The following is a 27,655-nucleotide window of genomic DNA, read 5'->3' on the forward strand; positions in this document are numbered from 1 at the left end:
GAGCTACCCGGTATGGGTGCCGGGAACAGAACATGGATCTTCTGCAAGAGCAGCAAGTGTTTTTTTTTTTGTTTTCTTTTTTTAAAGATTTATTTATTTATTATGTATACAGTATTCTGTCTGCATGTGTCCCTGCAGGCCAGAGAGGGCATCAGATCTCATTACAAATGGTTGTGAGCCACCACGTGGTTGCTGGGAATTGAACTCAGGACCTCTTGAAGAGCAGTCAGTGCTCTTAACCACTGAGCCATCTCTCTAGCCCTTCAGCAAGTGTTCTTAATTGCTGAGACACTTTCTGGTTCCTCTGAAACTTATCTTTAGTGGTAGAGATTTGGTAACAAGTGTTTTCTAGGGAATACAATAATTTAAAGGGTATCAAAAGAGGTGGAAAGTGAGTTTAAGATAAAAAAAGAAATGAAGCCAGGTGGTGGTGGTGCACACCTTTGACCCCAACACTCAGGAGGCAGAGTTAGGCAGATCTCTGTGAGTTTGAGGCCAGTCTCGTCTACAGAAAGGTCCAGGACAGCTAGGGCTACACAGAGAAACTATGTCTTGAAAAACCAAACCAAAAAGGAAAAAAGATAAAGAAATGAAGCAAAAATGGTGTCCTGGGGCAGTTAGTGTCATAAAATGTTACATAGGCCAAGTACACTGCATCTCACATGCAGAGCACAGAAACTTAAAAACACAGTGAAGCACTTCAGTCTTTCCAACAGTCTTATTTTGGCCTTGATTACATATTTAAGTAGTTACTGGGGCTGACATCAAAACATAAGGAATGTTTCCATGTGTCCCACTTTCCCCAGAGACTAGTGAAATGTCGCAGCCTGATCTCAGGGCTTTGCCTCAGAAATACAACACACAATATAGTCTGTCAGTCTGTCAGCCTCGCCCCACCCCCACCCCACCCGTGTGTGCATGTGTGTATGTGTGTGTGTGTGTGTGTGTGTGTGTGTGTGTGTGAAATGATTCTCTTAAGTGTGAGTATTTGTAAAATAATGAAAATAATATCCCCTTTGGTGCTTGGTTGGTTGAAAAAAATGCTACACTAACTTGGAGTGTTTACCATTTTGAACTGAATTTGGATTCCATTTTGCTGAAAAAGAAAACTGTATAAGTGATCACAAGAGCCAAGTGAGAAAGCTCTGTCATATTTCACAAAGTCTTCTTAAGGAAACTTCCTGGCTTAGTTACACAAAACAGCCAGGTGGTGGTGGCGCATGCCTTTAGTCCCAGCACTCGGGAGGCAGAGGTAGATGGATCTCTGTGAGTTCGAGGCCAGCCTGGTCACAGAGTGAGTTCCAGAACAGCCAAGGCTGTTTCACAGAGAAATCCTATCTCAAAAAACCCAAATCCAAAAACCAAAACAAACAAAAAACCCAGCAAAACAAAAAACCAAAAAACCACCACCATCACCAAAACAACACAAAACAGAACGATCAGCCTCATCACAAGTGTGCCACTGTGGCAAGGACACAGTCTCATCCATAATGCTCACATATAAAACACGAGGCTTAGGCCTGGGGTTCTGCGGTGTGGCATTCTGAACTAGTACTCCGTTTTATTTTCATCAGTGTGTGTGTTTTCAAGAACAAGTGAATTAAAAAGGAAGCCGCTCATGACACTATTGTGTAACAAATGCAGAAGATGAATCAAGAGGTCCCTTGTGCCTCCTCGGGCACTACTTGTCCCAACCCACCTACCGGCTGCCCATTTGCCTTCCTGGACAATCCTCACCCCAACAGCATTCTCTCCGCCCTGAATCAAAAGGTGAGGTCCCAAAAGGTAAGTTATACTTTGGCAAGCAGGCGATCAGACAGTTCTTGGAGTTTCTCTGAGGTAGTGGAATCCTAATAGTCTAACAGTTCAAAAGCATCTCAGTTGCCGGACTAAGAAACAGGTAGGGGGCTGGCTTCGTCCTCACACCCTTTCAGGGACTAGTGGCCTGTGATGAGCACATACTGCAAAGTCATCTTCAATAGCACTTTCCCTGTGACATTGGACACACGAAAACACCACAGTTGAACATTACGAGGGTAAACACCGCTTCCTGAGGGCATACTTCACTACAACTTAGAGTTAATTCCTGCGTATCTTTTGATAAAGTGCCTGGGGCACCGTTAGGTGCTCAATAAATGTGATATCACTAAACATTTAAGATCTCTGACTTAGTAAGACAACAAGCAAAACCAGCATTTAAAAACCAACTACAGACTCAAAGTCCATGCATGGAACTCTATACAAGGTTCAACCTTGGAAAGTGTTTAAGTTCAGATGGTGTTGGGCAAGACCTGGGTCCACAACTCCATCTTACTTAACTCTTTGTATCAGATACTCCCAGTTCCATAGTGATCTTATGATAACATGTGACTGGGATTTCTATCTGTAATGAACTTTTCTGAAGACAAAGTGATCGACTTTCTCTGTTGTTCTTCAAGCTTTTCTGCTAGACATTTAACCAAGACAGGGTCCACTTTAGAATCAAATTTATTAGCAAACCAATGTCCTTCCTTTATAAGCCACCGTAATTCTGCAGCACCGTAGATACACACACTTCGAAGGTGTGATCCAGTGCAATTGGGATAAAAATAGCCTTCATAGTAATTCCATTTGACCAGACGGGTCTTACTCTGTAGGTCGGACACATCCTGGGCTGATCTGGAAATTTCTCCAGGTATTCCTGGTATCCGGGTTAAGGTAGCCCAAAAGTGCTCATCGGGAGAGTATGTATCTCTAGACCAAGCAAAAAAATCTTCAACGAGGGAGCTGTTGAAAATATATTTAACAAATGCTTGACTTAAAACAAAGTAGGCGCTGCCTACAAACACCTCAATGTTATGAGGAGGCGCCTCCTTGGAGATGTTTGTCCTCACCGGAAGCCTCATATATTCATAAGGCACCGGTCTGAGCTCATGATGATAAGTAAACCTTTCCATTTTACCAGTAGGAGGTTTCACTGTTTCTAACATATTCTGCCCTTGGAGTTTCTTCAGCTCTGACACTAATTCGAAATTTGACTTCAGGGGAAAGTCTTGCCCGCATAGGTTGATGACGTATTTCCACTGAACTGAAGACTTGAGAAGGTCTGAGAGGCAATTCAAATCAGCCTGGAGCCTGGAAATGTGGGCGTACTCCACAGCTTCCAATTTGGAAGCGATGAAAATATTGGAGAAGCACTTCGCTAAGTTGTTCATGGCAACTTTGAACTCGTTCGGTGACTTAAGGTCATAATGGATGCAGTAAAGATTGTGCTGGTTGTAAATTGCATGAATTAGCCTTTCAACCATAATTGCGTCTTTGTGGACAACCAGTGAATAGGCTATTGGGAAGCTCTCCTCCTCTCTTGAAACAACTTTTTCATGGTACCGTCTTAGGGTCTGATAAATATCACAGTCACTTGTCATGGCCACAACATCGCCATCCTCCAAGTCGATGATGTTCTGCCTTCTGATTTCCAGGCTCTTGCCGATTTCCAAAGGCTCCTGTTCATAGATCCCTGAGCAGTTAACTTCATACCTGATTTCATCCTTGATAGGCGGGAACCTGTTTCTCACAAAAGGGGAGGTACTTAGGGAATATTCAACTAAGTAAATGTCTCTTTGAGGGAAGAGGAGCCGGTCCACATTTAGAAGCTTTAACAAGGAGAGCAGCCACAGCGTTAAGAAGAAGACGAAGATCTTCTGCTGGAGTGTGTATTTACAGCAACATCTGAATGTCTTCATTCTGCAGAGGAGAAAGGGATAGCAACTGTTGACTAATATGAAGAGAAAAATCAATTCAGTGTATCCCAAGTTTATTGGGTACCACCTACTACACGTCCCATAGAGCGAGGAATCCAAAGATAAAGGAAGCAAAGTCCTTGAACAAATCCAGAAATAATGAAACAGAAATATATTGTCAGGGGATTTTGTGATTGTCGGTGTTAACTAATATTAGCTCATTTGGAGATGTTGGTTTTCAAACACAGTGGATGATAAAAATCAGCTGTTCAGTTGTTCACTAGTATGGTGGAGGGCTGGTTCCAGGACCTCCAGGTGATGACTGAGATCCACAGAAGCCCAAGTTCCTTAGATAAAATGGCTTAATATTTGCATATAACCTATACACAATTTCCTATGCACCTTTTTCTGTTTCTAGGTAATTGACAATACCTAGTGTAACACTCACACAACCCTTGCTCACATGGACTCAGCATAGCATCGGGTTCAGGGCAAATTCAAGTTTTGTTTCTAGGAACTTTCTAGAATTTTCTTTTTCAGGTTTTCTAAATGAGTTTTGCTGAATTTGCAGACAAGTAACCCACAGATCCAGAAGGCTGACTACAATGTGTCACAATGTGTCTGCATTTCATCTTAGCATATTTGAGGAGGGATTACTGTGGTTTGGAGAGAAGCTGAGAGAACCAGAAGAATCAAGAGGTCCTCAGAGACGCAATGACTCATTTGAGCCCAAAAGATCATCTAACTTTATGCATCCTTCAGAGGCTGATGGTGGAGGCCAGAAGTCACTTAGGAAAAGTCCAGAGAACCCCATTTCAGAAATAACATCAGACAGACTGTAAGATGTACAGATTGTACAAACTGCACACACCCTTTTCTTTCTTTGTTAGTTCCCATTTCCTCATAGGGATTAGCAATAGAGCTTTCAGATTGGGAAAAGTCCAACACTCGTTCAGGCAGTTATAAAAATGGCCTTGGATCTACAGTGTGTTGCCTTGCCTGTGGAAGAGTCAGCTTTCCACAGCTTTGTCACAGTAGGCAGAAACCTTGACCTTGAGCCCGAGTGGCCAAGACTCAATGACTGTGTGTGTCTGGAAGAGCAAAAGCTAAGACCTGACAGTGGACCAGGACCCCTGAGCCGGGGCTTCCATTCAACAAAGATGCTGTCTGGACCCCAGCAGCGGAGTGGAGAAGGCGGGATAGATCTGAAGCCTATTTACGACCTGGTCTGTGAATGTTGTGTGTGTGAGGTGAATGAGAAGCTGGATTACTCTCACTAGATTCTGAATGGATGGTCTCACCATTTGTGGAGACAGAAAACAGGACAGGTGAGGCTAGCAGGCCAGTTCTGGCTGCACTGAGCTTGAGGTAAGAGCTGGAGACAAAAGGGTCAGCAACATAAACGCGGAACTGAAAATCTCGGTGGCCAGGCTGAGTACAGAGGAGAGAGCAGGGAGCTGAGAAAGGGACTCCAGGCAGCCACAGAGGGTAGGATGAGATGCAGCCAGAGGGAACGAGATTCTGCAGCACAGGTCAAGGGCACCAAGCTGCAGACTCAGAAGCCTGAGCACACATGTACAGAGGAGCTGTGACAAAAACAAGTCAAGAGATTAGTCAGTTCCGAGTACACTTTAGTGGTCCAGGGGCTCTTAATGGGTATCAGTTAATCTTTCCCTCGGTCAAGTGAGATGTTTAAAGAGACAGGCCCCCACAGTTAGCATGCCATGGCTAACCTAACCACCATCTTCACATTTCCATACACAGACAAGGGCCTCAGCATCTATGTTCCTGCCTTTCTTGGGTCCAGCCCTGGGTTTGGAGAGTTTGAGCGGTCAGGAAGCCAGGGCGAGCTGCTCAAAACAGGCCAGTCCCAGAGGACTGGGCAATGGAGTGTGGGGCGTGCACACTCTAAAAGGCCCTCTGGAACCGGCTCTGACACACTGCTCTGGCCTTTTGTGGTCAGGGACAAGAGTGAGTTTCAAAACAGAAAGGGGAGGCACTGGGGGAGGCCAGGCCTGTCCTGGCTCTCTGAATGTCTGTCTGCTCCCCAGGGATCTTTTAGGAGGAAAAGTTTGTCTGGGCTGGATCTGGTTTGAAAGAAGCACCTTCCAGTATTAGCACCCTGTCCCAAGTCAAAATAAAACTATTCTTATCCCAACCACGGTCCTTTAACTAAAAGTGCCTCAAGTTGGGGGAAGGGCACAAAGGTGGATGGCTAGGGAAGGGGAGGGGACCTGAGAAGAACTGGGGGGAGGAAGGTGAATATGCCCAAAGCATGCTGTATAAAATTCACAAAGAACAAGGAAGGAGTTTGCAAAAAGAGGAATTAAAAGAAAAAAAGAAAAAAAAAAAGTAAAAGGCCTTAGAGGTGGCATGCCCTCAGATTTTAGTGAGTTCCTGCCAGTTCCTAAACAGGGATGTTGGCCTCTTTCCAAGTTGCTGACTGTGCCGAGAAACCAGCCCTGGATCCTGGGCACTAACAGCAGGAAAGCTCCTCTAGGAGGTCCAAGGAGACTAAAATCTCCAGCCTTGGCTTGGCTTTGGCCTCCTTCTGCAGGAACTTCTCGAAGTGTGCTTGTACCTATCCACAGAGGCCAGCGTGGTCCCGAGGCTCACAAGCTGCAGGGGTGAAGGTGGCCCACACCTATTCTTATAGCCCCTCCTATCTTCCTGTCACCTGCAGCCCAGACCAGGAAAACCCCTGAGACCTCAGGCACTGAGGATGTAAATGAGCCCTGAGGCCCTACCAGAGTCTGAAGGGTGGGCTAGGCTAAGCTGGCCCTCAGGCTGACCACACTGCTCCCAGGAGATCAGTATACAGTACCTCCTGTAAACACCACAGCAGCTACCTTCCTGGGCAGGCTTGTGGGCAGGCAAGCAGCTTGCTGGCTAGGAGTATATAACAGTTACATTATGAATGACTTCCCATAGAAGAAGAGACTCTCCCCTCTTACCTGGGGAGACAAGGACGTTGTCTTGTGGAGTCTGTCACCATATAGACACAAGTTCCTAGACATGACAGTCAAACCGGAAGAAGAAAGTAACAACAGCAGGATTTCTATAATGATTCAAGAGACCGTTCCTCACTAAAGTCCCAACAGGAAAGACAGGAAGCATGTCCTCAATCTGTGATCTCCTCAGATCCCCCCCCCCCCCCGGCATTGCTAGAGCCCGGAGGCAGCAACATGGGGTGCCGGATGCACAGAATGAAGCACCAATACTTGCACACATGGCCTGTGGCTACAGCCACCAACAGCTGTCTGACCATCTCTTCAGCCAGCACTCTTAGAGCCCAGGGCCATCAGGAAGGGGACTAGTAAATCAGGAACAAGAGTAAGATGACCTGAGAGAGAGAAAAGTACCGAGGAAGTTTCAGTACTTTGGGACCAAGAACTGAGGGTTGAAGAGATGGCTCCCGGGTTAAGAGCACTAGGCTGCTCTTCCAGAGGACCCAGGTTAGAGCCCCAGCACCCACACGGGAGCTCACAACCATCTGTTACCTGATGTCCAGAGGATTCAACATCCTCTTCTGACCTCCGAGGGCATACCACACACGTGCTCAGACATACATACGGGAAAACACCCATGCACATAAAGTAAAGATTAAATCTCAAACATCAAAATAAACAAAAAATTTCATTCTTACGGTGCTTTCCGGGAGCTTAGAGAGCTTGCCAGACATGAGAGAGAGAGAGAGAAAGAGAGAGAGAGAGAGAGAGAGAGAGAGAGAGAGAGAGAGAGAGAGAGAGAAGGAAGTGGTGGGTTTTAGGATGTCCCAGAGCTGAGCTTGAGGACCCTGGGGGAGCTCTGTAGTTAGCTGTGTCTAGTTAACCTCTCTAAAGGCCAGGTGTTTTTGCTCAATATGGGATTTAGAAAGCCCATCTCCCAGCCCCCAGTGTCTTAAATTGCATGTGGGGTCCCACAGCTGAGTACGGAGTTCATAAAAAATGTAGTAACAATAAAAAGTTTCTGAAACCTTCCCTTACCTAATAATGAGAGACCCTAACCCTTCAGGTTCACACCCCCCAAACCCCAGGAGAATGAGGAACTAAAAAAGCTAGTTCCAAGGGCAACCTGACTCAATCATTACTCAACTACCCCCCTGCCACAATGTAACAATATAAAGAGATTTCTATTAAGAGATGCGCTCAACTGTGATTGGGATAGTTGCAAGTGTTCCAGGAAGGACCACTGTGACCTTTGTGTAAACTTCACTCCTGCCCTGATACCCCCCTTGAGGTTTCGGGAAGAATGTGCATGTGGACGTGACTGTACCCACTCTGTGATCAGACCATGATCTTGAGAAATTAGCCTCTAGACATAAATCAATCGAAATGAAATTGTATGGAAATGGTAATCTTGTGGTTTTTGTGGGTTTTTCCTTTAAAAGTACCTATGTGGCTGCAGTAGATGCGACTCTTGCCCTCAGGACAAGGGAAGCCCGACTGTACAGCTGCTTTTTCAATAAACCTTGTGCTGTTTGCATCAACTGGACCGGAGTTTGGGTTCTTGGGGCGCCCGCTTGAGAAGGTAGAACCCTAGATTTTGGGGTCTATCAATAAGGCTTTTCCTTGCCCATGGCCAGTTTGCTTAACACATCATGGAACCTTTTTAGTGTACTCATTATACAGGATTCACTGAGTTTGTCCATCTTAAAAAAAACGACTTCTATTTTGTAGTTATGTGTGTGCATGTGTATCTGTGTGGGGATATGTGCACTCGAATGCAAGTGTCCACACAGGCCAGAAGAGGGCCTTGGCTCTCCTAGAGCTGGACTTACAGGAGGTTGTGATCCACCTGATACAGTGCTGGGAATTGAACTCAGGTCCTCTGCAAGGGCAGTATATGTTCTTAACCAATCAGCCATGTCACCAGGCCCTGAGCTTTTAGAAACAGAATCTGTAAGGTCATTTTATGTAGACAATGTTAAGAACATGGATGCCCCATCCCTGATCAAGGTAGGAGGTGGCAATGTCATAAGGATAAATGGCAAACACTTCTTTAAGCCTAGACTTATGTTTATTGCCTTTTATCTGTTTTTTTTAAAAAGATTTATTTATTTATTATGTATACAGCATATATGTCTGCAGGCCAGAAGAGGGCACCAGATCTCATTACAGATGGTTGTGAGCCACCATGTGGTTGCTGGGAATTGAACTCGGGACCTCTGGAAGAGCAGCCAGTGCTCTTAACCTCTGAGCCGTCTCTCCAGCCCTTTTATCTGTTGTTGTTGTTTTTTTTTTTCCCCAGCACTGGAGATGAACTTAGGACCTCAGGTGAGCTAGGCCCAGTGCCACCACACCCCCAGCTCGGCTGCCAGCTTTTCCACCCACCCCTGAAGCCTCAATACAAGCTCAGTATTTTAAAGTCAGCGCCCCACCACCTCCACCCCAAACTCTTTGTTAATTTAATAGCACTGCTGTGGAGGTGGACTGCCTCAGAATGTGCTTCTAGATTTCTGTATGTGTAACTTAATCCCTTCAACAGATTAATGAGGTGGTAACTGCCAACATCTCTCTTTTTACACGAAAAGAAACCGAGGCACATGAGACAAATAAGAAACTACCCAAGACCAAGGGCAGACGCCTCTTCTCCCAGGGAGGGGGCCTTCTTCATGATGGCGGCTGCAAAGCTTCTCTGGGTCGGACTCTACCAGCACCTTCCTGGGTGCTGTCCTTTAGTGCATTCGGGTCATGGCATGTAAACAGGAATGTCCCTTCCTTGTGAATAATGGGCATTCTCCTTACTTAAGTCTCTCCAACTTTAAACTCAGTTTTACCAATGTCTCAAATTAAAAAGAAAATCTATAAAACAACAACAACAACAACAACAACAAAAACCCCAAATTGTCCAAGGTCCGGATGTGGAAAGGGTGGTAGCTAGAGCTGGAAGCCAGGAAGCCTCTGCAGACACAGTTTGACCTCCACACAACCCTGTCACTTGGATATAAGGAGAAAAATTCTCCATATTTGCCATAATAGTTCAGCCCTTGACTGATGCTCCCACTGGAAGTCTTGCATAACTGTCCTGAAGCGGAGACAAATGGATTCCACTCATAAAACACTATACCTGTGTGGGAGAGGACCTGCATGGAGAATTAACTTACGGGAACCTAGGTGATTATCTCCCTCTGAAGCCCCAGGCCCAAGCTTCAGTGAGCTGGTGAAGATATCAGCCAGTTTTCAGCCAGTAGGATCCTTTAAAGGGATTCAGTCACCAGAGATGCCTGGCTCATATCTTGTCGCTATGCAGTTGGGGCTGTCTGAGAATTCCTAAGTATTTTAGAAACTTTCCGGATGAAATCTCTCTCCGGGCAGAGAACATTCCCTCCACACACCCACCTTCAAGTCTTTAAACTTTGTTTTATTATATGTCAGCTTGAAAAATAGGACACGAGAAGCTTATTAGCTTGGGAATGTCAGGATTTGTTTTTTTCTAAAGCCTTAAAAAGTAGAGTCATTACTCATCATACAAGGACAGAAATATAAAGATGAGCATACTAAAAAACAAAACAACAAAAACAGGAACAAAAGTAAATAAAAAACCAAATCTCTTCCTAGACAGAGGGAACCTGAGGCCTAAGAGCTGGACGAGCTAATGTGTTGCCACCACACTTGATCTCAGTGAGGCCACTGATTCTCCACGATGGCTTGCTCATCAGCAACCACAGAAGATTCTGGACTGCGGCCATCAGGTGGGAGGGTGACTCAGCTGCTGCGCATTTCCGTATCACCCCCACAGGACCTCAAGAGTTGTGCAAAGCAGTGGGAAGACAAGTTTCTCTCTGAGCTTACATTCTCTTTGTTCTAGTCTGGAAGGACGAGGGCAAAGGCAAACAGTTGTCCCAGTGTGAAGCAGGTAAACACAGCGCCTATGCAAAACCCAAGAGCCTCCCGGGCCGGCCGATAATGCAGTGTCCGTGAAGACAAACAACCCTGAAAGGATGAGTCTTTACAAGGAGGAGAAAAGGGGAGTTCATTCTCATTTCATTAAAACAACAAACAACAACTCAGGAAGTCAGAGAAGCCGGTAGTGGAGAACAGTGCTTCCAGTGATTCATAACTGGATATGTTATTCTGTGGACACCATGCCTCTCCAACCTGTTTTTAAGAAAGATGTCCTCCATGGTCACCCGACCCCTTAGGTTTGCCTTAACAGCAGCTTCACTATGAGGCACTGTCCTACCCATTTCTTTCGTTCACGATATACTACGACCAGTCCTATTCTCAATGAGTCTGTGAAATGTTCGAGGTTTTCTAACAACAGTAAGCATGTTTTTCAACAGGAACAAAAACACTTAATAATAGTTTCTTTTTCTAGCTCTTTCCTCCCTAGTTAACAAATCCATAGTTCCCAAAGAAACCTAAATGTAAAATCTTCAAACTGAAAAGACTCTAAAGGTGACCAATTCCGCAACCCTCCAAAGGTGCCTGCCTGTCACGGACCCTCACTTCAGTCCTGGGAGGCTGGGAACACATTTTCTCCATTACATATGTGTCTTAGTGTGTTCCCACTGCTATGACTGTATAGTATAGAGTTTTGGTTTACTAATCTCTTAAGTGGTAGGGAGGTTTCATACCGGGAAGGCATGTTAGTCCTATACTATAGGAATCCATTGGTTCCCTTTCCATTCTGTCAGAGCCACTGAACTCAAGCTACTTTGCCTGCACAAGCAACAGCCTTCTACATGGCTCCCTTGTTCCTCCTCGTCCATTCTTCACGAATGGATAAGACACGCTCCGCCAAGCACACCTGCTCCCTGTGTGCCCAACCCTTCACTAGATTGCTACTTCATGTATAAAACTAGAATCCTTCCCCTACAAGTTCATTTCTCTCTCTCATTGAGCTCTAGGTGACACTAGCCTTCTGAAACCTTCGAGAACCCCTGCCTCTTCATGGCCTCAGGACCTGTGTTCTTGTTGTTCCTTAATCTAGACCAGCTTTCCCCAGACCCTGGCCTGCTGGGGTCCTTACATTGGAGAAAAACAAATATATCATTTCCTGGGGTTCTGATTACCTTTCCCAAAGCTCTCTCCGGCCTACCCACACTCCTGCATTTTTTTTTCTGAGCTATCGCCACAGACGATAGTCCATTTGCTCTTGTTTGTAACCTGTCTTTAGACAGCAACACAAAGTCCTCGAAGGTTCTAGTTACTCCTCCAACTCCAGCAGGAAGCACATTCATCCTGGTACACCACAGGTACCCTGCAGTTGGTCAGTAGGACAAAGCCCAAAGACCCACATTCAAGTCCAGGCTCTCCTATCTAGGGCTTCCTCAAGTGACCCAGCAAGCTATTAACCACAGGCAAGTCTTTATGCCCCAAGTATTAAGCAGGACAATAGTTTTTCTATCCTACAGTGCTATTGTGAAGGCCCTATGATACAATGCATGTGAAAGTGCTATAGGAAAAAGACGTTGGCTTGCAAATGTCAGGTTTTAGGACCTCCATAAGAAGAATGGTTTCCCTGAGGGTAAACCCAGAGCCAATCCTTTGTTCATTTTATCTTCCTGAAGCAGCACATCCATTATCCCCCCTCCCCACGCTGACATTCTAAATGATTATTTGTTCTTTACTCTTCGGCTACATGGGTTGTGTTGACAGTAACTTTGAACTAAGGTTCCGAATTCTCCCTGGGGTTTCGGAATGGTGTAGACCCAGACCTGCCCTGATTGTGAGAGACAGGAAGATAACAGCTCTAGTTCTTGTTTAGAGGTGGTTCTCCATTTCTTTTGAAACACTGGTTGCCAAAGAATTTCTTCCAAAGGCACCTAGGAGTACACACAGCCCTTCCCCAGCACCGCCTCAGCACGCTAATGCTGTGTCGCAGAAGCTACAGATCTCTCCTCTCAGTCACCTACTCATTTAGGGGTGACTCTCTGCAGTGGCTCTGTGTTGACCTTGCTTTGGAAAAGTCACCCCACGTAACCAACAAAACCATCCCTCGTCTTTTACAGCAATGTGAACACACGAAACAGACAGGGTGTTTGTAACACCCGGTCACAAAGACCATGTCCAGTGACGCTGTCTCAGCACGGTCAACTAGGCTGTCATCCAAAGGGGCCCTAGTTGAGACCCTTTTCAGGGTGTGCAACCACTGACAGCTTGCTCGCTAGGTAGTTGGCGTCAGCGTGGCTGTATAAAAGGCGTGGCCGTCATCTTTAGAAAATAGTTACTTTACCTGCAAAACCACGAGAAAAGAGGCCTCAGTGGAAATGCAGGACATGAGAGTCATTCTCCACACTGCTTCTTTAGGTCACTATTCTGCCTGCAGTGCCTTTTCCGGAGTCCTTCAGGTCTCGGGGAGAGTCACAAGACGTGTAAGGTTACACGGGAAATGAGTAACTCATATCAAGATGTTTTGATCGGACTGATAGTGGTCCCTTGAGTTTGTGGGATATCTGGGTCATAGCAATGTAACAGAAAGGTACAGAAACCAGCTACTACTCTGTAGTTCCAGCAGTCTGGGGAGTCAACTTGATCTTGGTTTTTCTCTTCTATGGTCTCAAGGTAAATATCAGAAGCTGCTCAAGGTCCAGCTGGCAAGGCCTCCTTGATATCAACAGGGCTCTAGCAGGAGTCAGAAATGCCAGAGACTGTGAAGCCGATGAGATCTCCAATTCGTAACATCCCGTGACACTTATCATGGAGTAAAATACTGAGTTTTTCCTCTAAAAATGTTTTTAAAAGATGGGCAGATTCCCCAAATACCTATACCCTCCAATGTTAGATTGATGGGCGCCTGTGTACCATTCCCACCTGTCTGAGCACAAGGGACTCTAGAAGAGGAACTGATTGATGCACTGGACCTCACCACCTGGGTTTCTTTCTTTTCTCACCTCTGTCCATCTCATTTAGCTTAGGTACAACGAAAACGAAGCCGTGTTTGAAGTTCCACGTTCTAACCTTAAAAGGTGGGTCAAGAATATTTTGGATTCTTTTTTCTACAAGGTAGAAAACTCGAAATAAAAAAATCATTTGGTGTGTCGTGTGTGTGTGTGTGTGTGTGTGTGTGTGTGTGTGTGTGTGCACGCGCACATTCTTGCATGTGCATGCAAAGGCCAGAGCAGGAAGGCAGCTGTCTTCCTCCTTGGCACTCCTTTTTATCACCTGGGTGCAGGCTCTCTCACTGAACTGGAAGCCTGGTATTTGAACTAGACTGACTGCTCATACTGACTGCATCCAACTATCTCTGCCTCCCAATGCTGGTTACAGGCACATACAGTCATGTTTGCCCTATTTGGTTTTCACATGAGTGTTGGGGATTCAAACTCAGGTCCTTAGGTCTTCATGCTTATGCAGCACCTGCTCTTACCCACTGAACCACCTCCCCAGTCCTTGTCTAGTTTTTCTTTTAATGAACTTCATTGTGTTAGAAAGAAAAGAACTTCCCTCACCTAATGTGTACAGATGCAGTCATTTCTCTCCGGAGATCTCTGGTGTCATACAGTCAACTCCATATTTTTTTTAACGTTTTAAAATTATTTATTTATTCCTGTTTTATATGCATTGGTGTTTTGCCTGCATGCATGTCTGTGTGAGGGTGTCAGATCTCCTGGTACTGGAGTCACAGACATTGTGAGCTGCCATGTGGGTGCTGGGAATTGAACCTGGATCTCCTGGAGGAGCTGCCAGTGCTCTTAACCACTGAGCTGTCTCTCCAGTCCCTCAACTCCATATTTTATTCTCCTGAAATTAACTCCTCCAAAGTTCTGTAGCTCACTGAAGATGAGTGAGTAACTGATTTCTACATGTGCATTTCTGCCCTTAAATCACTGCATGGTGGAGAAAGCCTGGGGACAAACAGATGTGAATCAGGGTGTCTCTGGCAGGAAGGGCCGAGGCCCAAGCCTTGCTGCTAATGGATGGAATGGACACACTCTATTTCAAGTGAGAAGAAGAGCTGGCCCATTTGTCTTCTAGGTTCAGTCAAAACAGTGGGAGTCCATGGACATCACCATTGTTTCTGTTCTAATCAAGTCAAGATCATCATGGCATGGTGGCCCCCATCTGTAATTCTAACACTCAGGAGTCTGAGGCAGGAGGATCAAGAGTGAGAGGCCAGCCTAGGCTATACTGTGAGATTCTCCAAATAAACACACACACACACACACACACACACACACACACACACACATACACTCATGCACACATGTGTGCATGCACTGGTAAACACCTACAGACATACAGACACATATATACATGTGCACACACATGCACATTTATACACACTCACATGCACACACAGATACGCACACATACATGTGCACATACACACACAGAGAGATACACACATACCTCCAGGCATGTGCACATACACACATGCACATGTAGACAGAGAGACACATACATGAGCACACACAACACCCCCCCCACACACACACATGTGCATGAAAGTGGGCACTTCTGTCATGACCGTACTATTTAGTCAAAGATCTGTTGGCTTAAAATATGCAAACTGCCCTGAAATCTCGTGCACATATAGAATACTAAGTTAAAATCCAGGCACTTAAGTAGGGAGATAGAAGAAAATCCACAGTGCTTAGGTCAATATTGCCAAAATAGGAACTTCCAAAGCAGAGATTTTTCATTTTTGCCGAAGTCCAATCCAGAAAATCCCGTGGTAACTGTGTAGCAGACATCTTTGGCAAGAGTGCATTTGAACCATAGTTCCCACTAAGACAGCAGGCTGCCACACGCAGGTGATGTGACAGCCTTGCTTAGCTTCTGAAATGTTGAAGCAAGCCTACACGCCAGCTGCGTGAAAAGCAGAAATCAACAGCCAGACCAGATCTTCTGATGGACAGTGATGTGCCAGCACAGAGGTGTGATGAAAATCAGAAACAGAGCATTAGGGGGGACCCGAGCAGGCTGCCAGGGTTCACAGCCCACCCTCCCTTTAGTGTCTCAGAGAGTCCCTCTATTGCTGGTGACAGAGATGAGCAACTTGGAAAACTTCCTTCCCAACTCCCATATAGAACAGCCAGGAATGAGAAGGCTGTGAATTGGGGAGGTGTGGCTCTCTGCAGGGAGAATGTCCAACTTCTGTCCTTTCCTCTCTTTCTACCTTTCTGCCTGGAACTCTTAAACTGGCTAGAGCCAGTTTGCAAAAGATGGTACAGATGTTGTTCTCAGCCTCCAGCTCTTCAAGCCACTGAGCCAAACGCGGCAAACACCCCCTGGCCCGAGCTTTTGTTAGATGAGAAAAAACAAGCCCTGACATATTTAGGCAACTTGCACTTTGAAAGATGAACACCGGAAAAGGGTAATGATGCTTCTCACTCTCTCAAATAGCAAAAGTAAATTTAAATCAGGTTCAAGTGAGTACTTGCTCAACAGCACAATCCTGTACACAGTCAAGTGCAAAAATGTCTCAGATATGCTGAACTTCTCATCCGTCTAAATTTGGAGGCAGATGGAGGCTTTAGGTAAACATCTGAAGGAAGGCAGCCTGCAAGATTTACCAAATTAACTCCAGTGCTGGCGAGAGCCGCAGTTGGCTGACTAGGGTTCTCCTAAGCACCCCTCAACATGCGGCAAGCCTGCTCCGCATGGTTGCTAGCCAAGGCCGTGGTCCACAGTGTCCCAACATGACCCTGGAGGTGGGCTCCCTTCTTGAAAGGCTCTTATCACACAAAGACGCAAGAGGCAGGTTTTCAATAAAAAGAAAAATGTCAGTACCACACAACTCAAAAACACTCCGAGCAGTTCAAGCTACCAGTGTGCCCCCTCCCCCTGTCCTCTGGCCTCAACTCCCTTTTAGTCACAAACTCCATCTGACCTTTGGGGCACATCTTACAAGTTTGGAACTGGAAACTAATGGTTCTAATTGAAGTCCCAAGTCTATCAGCAATGAGATATCATGACTAGAGAGCTGGCTTCTACCTCCTGGGCTGGAGAAGAGCAATAAAAGCTCTGCTTCCCGCGGTGATGACATGGTTAGTCGAGTTGATGCCCTGGATGTGCTGCGGCAGGAAAACTGGGTAGCTGACGGCCAGACTCAAAGGCATTGAGAGCAGCCGCTCCAGCAACCAGGCATTGCTCTGCAAACCAGAACAGGAAGTCCTGCTCGGAGCAGCCTGCCCACTCCACACCAAGGAACTGTCCTGGAGAGGTGACAGCCATGGGTTGCACCGGCAGCTGAGGCCAAAGCCACAACAAAGGTCTCCATACTTCTCGTGGTCCAGGGCAGTCAGGTGGGGCCACAGCTGCATTGATAGCTATCTGCAAGTCCAAAATTTTGAAAACACATTTTTACAAAGAGTAATCATGAGGATTATGAGGAAGGCAAAGTAGACAGGATTTAACAGACCCTTGTTAAGGTCTGTTCCGGGAGGCGACATTTTTGGTGGCTTGGTTATAAGCTGACTATCATCACTTCTTTCTCAATAATTCCTATGGCTATTCCTTCCTTTACTCTAAAAGTTCTATTATTCTATATGTATAAACTACTTGAGGGTCATAATGATCTTTTTTCCTGGAGCTGGCTAGATCATCCGGTGCAGCCACGTGCCATCAAGCCAATGACCTGAGTTTGATCCCCAGAACCCACATGGCGGAAGGAGAGGAGGGACTACCACAAGCTGTCCTCTGGTCTCCACGTGTGTGAACACACACACACACCACTGAATGTCATAATTTTAAAAAGCTATTCTTCTTTCTAATTTTGGTGGTAAAATATGGGGAACACAAAATTTATCACTTTAACCACTTAAAAATACCAATTTACATGTAGTAACTGTCTGTACTAATGGGGTTAAGTATGCGACTTCCACACACACAGGCACCGAACATGCATGGGTCACGTTTAGTCATTTAAGAGTACAGCTCTGCGGCATTAAAGACCCTCATGTCGCTATGCAGCAATCAGTACCATCCGTTACTGGAACTGTTTCCTTTCCCAGCTGGACTCCGTGCCCACTGAAAACTAGCTCCTGCTTCTCCTGTGTGGCCAGCCCAGGGAACCCATCATTCCACTGCGTCTATGACTTTGGCCACTCAAGAGCCCACACAACAGGAGTCACACAGTACTTGGCCTAATGTGATGTGTTTAAGATTCATCCATGTTGTAGCATGTACCAAAACTTCTTTCCTTTGGAAGGCCGAATAATATTCCACTGTAGGACATGCCATATTTTGCTCACTCACTCCTGTCAGTAAATATCTGGGCATGCTTCCATGTTGCTGTGAGCACGAGTATATAAATAATTTGAGTTATTGCCTTTTTTAGAATATACACCTTATTCCTTACTTATTCTAAGGGAATTTTTAATCAATTCTTTCAGAATTTTATGCCATGCACTTTGATCATATTTACCCCTATCTCAACCCCCTCCCCACCCCCAAATCCACCTTTACTTCCCTACTTGTCTACTTCGGGTCTTTTAATTTTTTTTTTAACCCATCGTGTCTCCTGTGTGCTGTTTATATATTCTGGGATCTGTGGTTTTCCATTGCAGTGTGGAAATTTCCAGGGGTCACACTCTTAAAGAAAACTGACCTTCCCTCTCTGGGCAGCAATCAACTGCCAATTGCTACTCTAGCCCCCCTTTATCTCATTGTCCATCCATCCAAGGAAAACTTACTGTGGGCCTGCCACATGGTTGGAGGCACCGTATAGACACCTGAATGCTGCGCTGCCTTGAGGAACTTGGAAATGGACGTGAGGTCCTCAACACATACACGCTATAAAAGAGATATAAGACAGACATACACAATGGGGGTGAAGTAGTCCATTTGCATGCTGGACAGCCCGGGAGCTTCCCGGTCCAGGAAGCGGGGCACTTCAACAGTCCCAATCCGGCTGTGAAACTGGACGTTCCCGGAAGAGTCGCCGGTATTGAGTACACATCAGAAAGCCCAAGAAGCTGGAGTCGCTATCAGTGGGAATTGCAGCACCCAAAGCTGCACTTGTTTGGGAAGAGAGGAACGGATAGAACGCCGCTCTTATCTGGCACCCTGTATCCGGGAGGCCCAATGGGAAGGTGTCCACCCTGAAGATGCGTCATGACCCCGCATGTTGGTCTTTTCTGGAGATGCTCCCACAGACACACATGTGTCCATTTTCCCAGTTCAGACAACCTCCTCAATTCAGGCCGACTGTCACAGTGTGTCCAGAGACAATGTCTTATAGATACATTGGTAGCTAGCATTTGGAAATGTCTCTTTCCTGGAGAATTTTCTTGCTATGGTGTTGACTTTCTTCAGATTCTTTCTCAGGCTCTCTCATCCCATCCCACATTCCTTCCTTCGGCTGTGCTTATCATTCTAGCCTTGTCCCTCCTGGTCTGTCTTGTCTTGGCAGCCTACATCATGTCCATTCTGTGTACCATCCCACGTCTTGGTCCGGACCCATCTGCTGCACGTCTCTGAGTCTCGCAGCTGAGGGAGGGCAGGATGGCGGCCGGGAAGAGCCAGGCCCTTACTCTGCCAAGGTGGAATGTGGGGTGGACGCAGCCACCCTCGTCTCTCAGATACGCCACCTTCATCTAGGCAAGTGGGAGGGAGAAGAGGGAAGCTTGCTGTGCCGATGCCATGGGCCTGCCAGAGCTGCTTCCCCAACTGCCACCACGGTGTGCTGCTCAGTCCCGGGTCCTCTCCATTTTGCAGGGCCCCCGGGGAGAAATGGCAAGGCTTGCTGACCCCTGGAGACAGATCTAAGCTATGTATGTAATTCTGGGACGGATGGCTATGTCCAACTCTTCTAAGCACAGAACAAGGCTGCTTTCTTAAAACAGGCTGGGGCTCAGAGCCAGGCCCCCGCTACTTCTGTGCAGGACCAGAAAGAGTTAACCTTAACGAGGGTGTTAGCTGCAATCTGTTTTCGAGCTCCAGAACACACTGCAGAGAATCCCAGGCTTTAATGAGCAGCTCAGCCCACGAGGAGTTGGACCCTTAGTGACCCGCGCCGCATTGCACAGACAGCCAATCCCATGGAGAGATAACCCACACTAAAAAAGGTATTCCTCAGCACATAATGATACATCTGCCTAAGCCCCACACAGATATCCACCTGATAAGCCCGAAATAACTAGGGCACAGTAGTGGTGACACACTGCCTGAGTAGAAACCCCCATATACCTGCAGCCCCCCACAATGCCTCTGTGCAGACAAGTGTCTCTCAACGGTCTTCCTCGCTATAGTTATACTCCAGTGTATCTAATAAACTCTACTCCTGCCTTTTGTTTTGGTCTGTCTTGAACTCTTTTACCACCCACACACACCACTGGCCTGTCACACAGTTCCCATCTGGCATAATACCACAACCCATCCAAGATATCAGACGGGCCGATGGGCCAAGCCTAAGCACAATTAGGAGGCCGGGGTCAAAAGGACAACCACATTTCATCTCCCTTTAACTAGATTAGAAGGAAAAAGTAAAACCCGGAGAGCAGAGACGATTGCAAGTTACAGAAATAGAAGTGCAGTGCAGTCCTGTTCGGGACACAAAATGCCACCATCAAAAATGTCACCACTCTTTTGTGACCTAATGCACTCGACCTTAAGAGGGTTAAGACTAGTTTAGTCTGCATATTCTTAAAAGCAGGAGGTGAGGGGGCTGCAGAGATGGCTCCGTGGTTAAGAGCACTGGCTGCTCTTGCAGAGGACCCGGGTTCAATTCCCAGCACCTTCACAGTCATGTACAAACACCTGTCACGCCAGTTCCAGGGATCCGGACCCCTCTTCTGGCCTCTGCGGGCATCAGGCATGCACGTAGTACACATACATCCATGGAGGCACTCATGACATAAAGTAAAAACAAATACATTTTTGAAAAATTAGGAGATAAAGTTCCCACACAAAATGAGCAAGCCAGCCCCGCTTCTGGTGGAGACCGCGCAAAGCTTGCTAAGGTCCCCCTTTCCTGCTGGCCACTTTTTCTACTCCACCCGCCACCCGGGGCCAACTCTCTTGTCCTTGTCCTGTTTCCACAGCTCGTAACAGCCTGTCAGTTCTCCGTCTGGTGCAGCTCTGCCCTTCCTTTCTGTAGGTGCTCTCCCTTGTCACGTGAGACTCATATTGCGTGCACCTGTATGCTATGGATCATTCTAACACGGCTTCAATCTTCAGGCCCTGCAAATAACCCTGAGAATAAAGTTGATGAATCTGACTCCTGCACAGGGAAGATTTACCTCAGATTATAGAAAACTCCATCACCGCCAGGCACTTCTTTGTTCTGGGTTTTGGGTTTTTGGTTTTTTTTTCTTTGCTCATCCCAGCAAGGAAGACCATCATATCTAAAGAGGTTTAGCAGAGGCTGGGGTGGAACTTAGTGGCCAAGGCATGAGCCCGGCATGCTCAAGGCTGCACGTTCCATCCCAAGCATTCAAGACAAAAACAAACAAACAAGCCAAAAACCAAGGGGTGGTGGTGGTGGTGGTAGCATCTTGGAAAGAAAAAAAAGCTTGGCTTTGGGGATTCTGGATTTGGTTTAAGGGGAAATTTTAATGTAAGCAGGGGGAGGCTAGATGGGGGTAAGACTGCATTACAACAGTACGGGATTCCTTCCAGGCTCAGCCATAACTCTGGAGAGCCTGGCTAAGGTATTCCTGCTATACAGGTGTTCTGTTTTGGGCCTTCTGAAGCTTTATCATTGTTTTTGAGAAAGGGTCTCGCTATGTAGCCCTGGCTGCCCTGGAACTCACTATGTAGACCAGGCTGGCCTTGATTCAGAGACATTCCTGCCTCTGCCTCCTTAGTGCTGGGATTAAAGGTATGTGCCACCATGGCCCACAACCTTCTGAACCTTTCAAATGCATTTATATCATCCCACTGTGCTCCTTTAAGAATCACAGAGGGGCATAATTTTACACTTAAAATCCTAGATCGTCTGAGACACCTGCCTCAGTCTGGACTCCAGCAAAAAAGAACTTACGTGAAGCAGAGAGGAATTCTAAAGCACAAGTTTCACTTCCTGAATTCACTTTTGTGCCCCTCCCCCCACAGGCCCTAAGCCAGTGGTACAAACCCCAGCAAGAGAAGCCAGCCAGTCTCCCTAGCAGCTGCTGGCCAGTGTGACCAGGGGCTGCGGACCGGGATGGGGTTACATAAGCAGGGCTGACAGAAAAGCAGGACTTTCAGAATAGCGGGGACTCAGAGGCAACTCCTGCCAGGGCCGACCACGGCCATTCTTCTCACGCTGGCTCCACAGGACTGCCAAAGAGGCCCCAGTTTGGGCCTCATTAGCTGTGAGGAGGGCCATTAACAAAGAAACTCACATGTCATGAATTCATTGGCCTGGACCTCAGTGACCCAGCTGGCGGAGGACACCCAAGTTAGGCTTGGTTTACAGGTTAGCTGACAGAAAGGAGACCCGGGCAGTGTTTCTCACACCTGGATCTGGAAGGATGAAATTTAGATGCAAAGAGTCATGCGTGGGCCCCAGACATCAACCGCACGCCCACCATGGACCAATGCTCGCTGCAGGGGCATCCGTGGGGGGGCGGTGGTTCTTTGTTTTGGCTGGCTGCATTTGGCATGAGTCACTGTTCAGAATGAAGTTGCCAAAGGAGAGAAAGAAAAAGGTAGCAATCCAAATCCGCCACCGCCCTGGATGGTTAAGAACCGCAGGCCTGCAGAAGGCTGAAGCCCTAAGCGAGCTAAGAAAGCATTCATCATGAGGCTGGACCTGGCCACCGGGGAGGGACAGCCCAGCCTGCTCTGTTCTGTCCTGAGCAGATGACCCAAGGGGTGGTTTGGGATCTCTCAGTCCAACCCTCCCCAAGGCTGGTAAAGGAGGGACCGCAAACAGCATACCACGGAGCCCGTATGCTCCATGGTATACCGAAGGGCGGGAGACTGGAAGATGAGGGGCCAATGAGTGAAAAATCAAGCTGCTCCAAGGATCTAAAATCCGTGAAAGCTGGCGGCTGGGCCTGCCACCTCCAGAGGTTCTCACGCAGTCCCCTGGGCGGTCACAGAAGCAGAGCTTCTGAGTTCCCGGACGACACTGACGCAGCTGGCCCAGGGACACACATGAACTAACTCCAACTAACAGAGCTAGCACTTGGTTCTCTGGCTGTTTGTCTAGTTAATTAATTAACTTATTTATACAGAGTTTCATGTAGCCCAGGCTAGCCTTGAACTGGCTACACAGCCAAGGATTACCTTGAACTGGTCCGGCTTCCAATTCCCATGGGCCAGGATTGCAGGCAGGCACCACATACATAGGCTGCTGGTTTTTGATATCCTGTATCTCTAAAACTTTTCTTTGTGGGATTTTGTTGTTGTTGTTATTTTGTCTTTTTTTTTTTTTTTTTTTTTGAGACAGGATTTCCCCGTATAGCCCTGGTTGTCCTGGAACTCACTCTGTAGACCAGGCTGGCCTTGAACTCAGGGTTCCCCCTATCTCTGCCTCCTGAGCACTGGAGTGCTGGGATAAAAGTCATGTGCCACCACACCCAGCAAAATCCTCATACATTTGTATCTGAGATTGTATACTTTCTAACATTCGGTCTGCCTAGCAGAAACCCAGCCCTTCCCTTCCAACCTCCTTAGGATTTCTTGTAAGCTCAGCCTCTTAAACCAGACCTCTTTCTGCTTGTGCTGCGCTTTCTGGCGTTTTATATAATCCGGTTCCCTCTGGTCTTCTTCCATTTTTCCTATGCTTTCTCACGACACGTTCAGCAGAACAAGTTTCATAACATATTAGGAGTGACCTGCTTTTTATCAAATGGTACCTGGCTTCCCGTCTTCTGAAATAGTAAATACAGACCTAATCCCCCACCCTCCAAACCCGCTCTGAGTCCACCATTCCTGTCTATTAGGACAGAACTACATGTAATTAAACTGCATTTGGTTCCCAATTAATTTCATTTTTCCTCTTGTCCCTAAAGTTTCAGACTTTGGAGCCTGCTAGGAAAATCACCAGCATATGGGAATGCATATCGAATGACACGCAAAACAATGCAAATTAACACCAGGCATAGGTCTCTAAACGGTTTGGGCAAAGTCTGCAAGCCCCCACTAAAACCGATTCGACCTGTTTCACCTCCCCACACTCTGGCAAGCGGTGGATCCTGTATCCCTTTTCTCCTCTCTCTCTCTCTCTCTCTCTCTCTCTCTCTCTCTCTCTCTCTCTCTCTCTCCCTCTCTCTGTATTCTAGACTATCTAGAACTCTGTAGTCCAAGCTAGCCATGAATCCTCCTGCCTCAGCCTCCTGAGTATTGGAACTACAGATAAGCGTACAACGGCTGTCTTACCACGTCTGTCCTGGATTCTCTTATTACAGTTGGTCTTTGGCCACACTTAGAACCTGACACTGACTGCTAGGGAAAGGCAGCCGTTGCCTGGAAATCATCCAAAGGGACGCAGGCTTTAACTTGCTGTGGCCTTTGTTGTCTCAAAGTTCTCCAGGTCTCAGATGATGTGTTTGGAAAGGATGGACATGACATCACCATATTTGAATCCGCAGCACAGGGCTTACTGAGTGCTTGCCGTATGCCCGGTACCACACACACACACACACACACACACACACACACACACACACACACACACTCTACATGTGTGCTGGAAACATGAAATCAATTAGTGAGGAAGAACAGAGTCCTTATGCATAGGGTCATTTCAGAGACCAGGGCAAGGAGTCACAAAAGCCAGGAAACTTGAGCTAGAATGCAAGCATGGGAATGACAGAGACAAGAAGCAAGCGGTCACAGCCTCAGCCCAGCAGCGTTGTCCCTGATCAGAGCACAGCTGAGGTCTGAGGTCACTCACCCTCTGCATTTCCAACATCATCCAACTTGTGTGATCTACACAGTAAAAAGTCCACCTGCAGACATACTTGCCTCACAATACTGTCTCTTTAAGGCACTGACCGTTTACATGACTTTGATCGATCTACCATCAGAATCAAACTTTTAAAAAAATTGTTTTAATACATTTTACGTGCATTAGTGTTTTGCCCTGGGAAGTTTCGGGTCCCCTGAAACTGGAGTTACAGACAGTTGGGAGCTGCCGTGTGGGTGCTGGGAGTTGAACCCGGGTCCTCTGGAAGAGCAGTCAGTGCTCTTAACCTCTAAATTCTCACCCTTCTGGACGCCATCTTCTTCCACTGGCTCCATGTCATTCACTTTTAAACAGCTATAAAAAGCCATTCCTCGACTTCCCTCTTACCTAGGAAGCGGCTACCAGACCTGGCCACCCCTCTCTGGATGCTCTGCCCTCAGGATCCACTTTCCCACCATACTCTCTACACTCTCCTCTTCACACCTCATCCCTACTGCAGCCGGCAGCCGGCAGCCAGAGCCTGCTCTACTGGCCACAGGGGACGCAGCTCTCTTTCCCAGGCCCCAGAACTGCGCAGACTCAACAAAACTGAACCTGTCTTTCTTCCTGGAACCTGCTCCCTGTTTCTGGGAAGAGCAGCCCCCAAAACTTATGGAACCTTCCTGCACTCACATCCTCCACAAAATGTTCTCCGCAGCATGCCCCCAGTCCACCCACCAAATCACCAGTACCTCAGTCGCTCGGACCCAGCCCTGCATACTCTAGGGCTCCTCAAATCCATTCAGCAGCCAGGGTGAGTGCTTGTTGTTTGGACTCAGTTCTCCTACCTCAGCCTCCCAAGTGGCTGGGCCTGAAAGCCCTGTGCACCTGCACCTGGCTGGTTTGGTTTTCAGTCACAACTGTATGAGGAGACTCACAGGGGTGAAGCTGTTTTGAAGATCCACCTACGTTATGTCACGGGCCCCACCTCCCACCATACCTCAGTAGCACCCCCAGCACTGAGCTCTCCTGTTCTCTGCTCTTAGGATACACTGATCCCTTTACACCCCCAACCCCTCAGTTTAAACAGTTCCAACTCATCCTTAGCCCACCTTCCAAACCACAGTAAGGGGCCTGCACCCCAAAAAGATGAGCGACTGCCCATCTGTGCCCCACAGCAAGGGCCCAGCTCACAGTAACCATGCAAGACATTGGTTTGCCCAACTGACTTTTTGACCCCACGTTGCTCAATTTTCTTGTCTCAACGTGGTTCCTGCCCCACAAGTCTTTGAAAGACAAATCTTTGAAGCTTATTCAGCTTAACTCACACAATGTAGTGCTAATGGTAAGCCCCGGGAACCAGGGCATGCCCACAATGTCTCCTCGGGTCAGGGCAGAAAAGGCAGCGTCAGTCACATAGCGCCTCCTGCCTGGAGTATGTACAGCCTGCCTAGGCTGACGGTACTAATCTCACCCGTTACCCTGCCCACCTCTGCCCTGTTTAGCAAGACTCCCAGGAACTCTCCTTCCAGCCTTCCCAGTGCCTCACACTTCTTTCTTTCCTAATACCAGTAAAAGATAATCCAGCAACATCCGAACCCAGCATTCCTCACAGCTCTGGGGACCTATTAGGGGCACCACAGACAGCTCTCCGCACTAACTCACTTTTAAACTCTACCTTCCTCCAGGCGCTGACAAACAGTCTATTAGTTTCTAGACTTAGGCTGATACGTGGCTTAATAAGTAACAAGGGCATCTTTTATGCCTATAAGATAAAAGGAGATTTCTATGTCTCTCAACCCGTACAATAGACTCTAATTTTATTCCAGCAGCTCCCTTAATCTTCTTGTTTATTACTCTTAAGTTTTATAGGTGAAAGAAGGTGTGGGGCATGTGGCCCCAAACTGGCATCACCCCTCCACTCGCCGGGCACAGGGACAAGCACTTAAGATCTTCCAGCCTCTACCTGGAAGCTTGGAGCTGTCATTTGCATACCATGCCCACCCTGGAGGCACGCCCACGTCCGTGAAGGGGCCCCGGAGTCCCTTCCCTGAGGCTGGGATTCCCCCAGAGGTTCCCAGCCCTCCAGGAAGACGCCGCCACTTCGCACGGGGGGAAGGAGGGGGGGTACGATTTCTGGCCCGCTCCGCAGCATGCAAACTTGACCTTAAAACGCGCAGAAGCTTGTCCCCGCAGAGGCCACGGGCCGGGACACGCGACCTGCGGCTTGCCTCCCACCGGGGGAACCTCCGTCCCCACCACTCTACGGAGAAGCCGCGCGAGGAGCGGGTCTCCGGGTGGCCCAAGCCGGGGAGGGCTCCCCCGCGGGCCCCGGCAACTTCGCGGCGTCCCACTCACGGCCGCGGCTGCCGCGTGGGGCTGCGAAGCCGCGGCATCTGCTGGACGCTCACTGCGCTCGCCCCGCCGCCGCCCTCGCCTGCTCCTCGGGGACCCACGGGCTCCGCCGCCAAGAAGCCTGGCCCCGGCTAGTTCCGGATCGCGCCGCCCCCGCCCCATAGCGACCAAGACGCGGCGCGCCAAGTTGCCCACGAGGGAAAGTGAAAGTGGCGGGGAGGGGAGGGGTCGCGCCCCAGCGCCCCTCGCTTGTCCACGTGCCCAAGCCGACCTACCGGGGAGCTGGGGGCCCGGGGCGCGAGGTCCCCGGCACTGCGCCACCCCGGCACTCCGAGCCCGGCTCTCCTCTGCCACGCGTGCTGCTCCGGAGTTGCTCTCCCTCGGCCAGCGATGGGACAGCGCCGAGGTCCCCGTGACGCCGGAGAAAGGAGGAGGGCCACCGCGCCCTGCGCTCGGGGTCCCCGCACCGCGCTGGGGACCGATGTTCCGTGCCACGCCGGTAAGTCGTGGCTCTGGGGCCCGGGTACCCGCTTCTCTGCGGCTGCCCCGCCCGCCAGACACACACCAGGCGTCGGAGGAACGGGATTGCTAAGCGATTTGCCCAAAGTCGCCGAGAGGGCGGTGACAAAGCAACTCACGTCTGCTACTCCCGGGCTGTCCCCCCCTTCCCCTCCCCTGCACGCCGGGCTCAAGGCTGGCAGGACTCGCCTGGATGCAAGCGGGCTCTGAGGGCGAGGCCAGCAACGGCCTGCGCTGCCTGGCGAGCGTTATCAGCAGCGTGGGAAGGTGGAGTCTTGCAGGATAATGAGGGTACAAAGTTGTGTTTTAATCAGTGGCTGGATGCGGAGTACGCTTCCTCTTTCCCCTCCGGC

The 27,655-nt window shown here is 48.1% G+C and overlaps 1 protein-coding gene across 1 annotated transcript; it reads right to left on the reverse strand.

The window, feature by feature from the left end:
• Nucleotides 1-916: 916 nt before the first annotated feature.
• Nucleotides 917-27,170, reverse strand: Gcnt4 (glucosaminyl (N-acetyl) transferase 4). Its single transcript, XM_059276579.1, has 2 exons — nucleotides 27,059-27,170; nucleotides 917-3,723 (listed from the first exon to the last, which is right to left on the reverse strand). The coding sequence occupies exon 2, from the start codon at nucleotides 3,720-3,722 to the stop codon at nucleotides 2,355-2,357; it is 1,368 nt and encodes a 455-aa protein (XP_059132562.1). The 5' UTR covers nucleotide 3,723; nucleotides 27,059-27,170; the 3' UTR covers nucleotides 917-2,354.
• Nucleotides 27,171-27,655: the final 485 nt, after the last annotated feature.

The sequence above is a fragment of the Peromyscus eremicus genome, chromosome 11 (genome assembly GCF_949786415.1).
Source record: "Peromyscus eremicus chromosome 11, PerEre_H2_v1, whole genome shotgun sequence".
In the NCBI taxonomy this organism is placed as follows: Eukaryota; Metazoa; Chordata; class Mammalia; order Rodentia; family Cricetidae; genus Peromyscus; species Peromyscus eremicus.

Bases quoted from the DNA above. Each gene is read 5' to 3' on its own strand.
- Gcnt4 (XM_059276579.1), bottom strand. From the start codon at position 3,722: ATGAAGACATTCAGATGTTGCTGTAAATACACACTCCAGCAGAAGATC.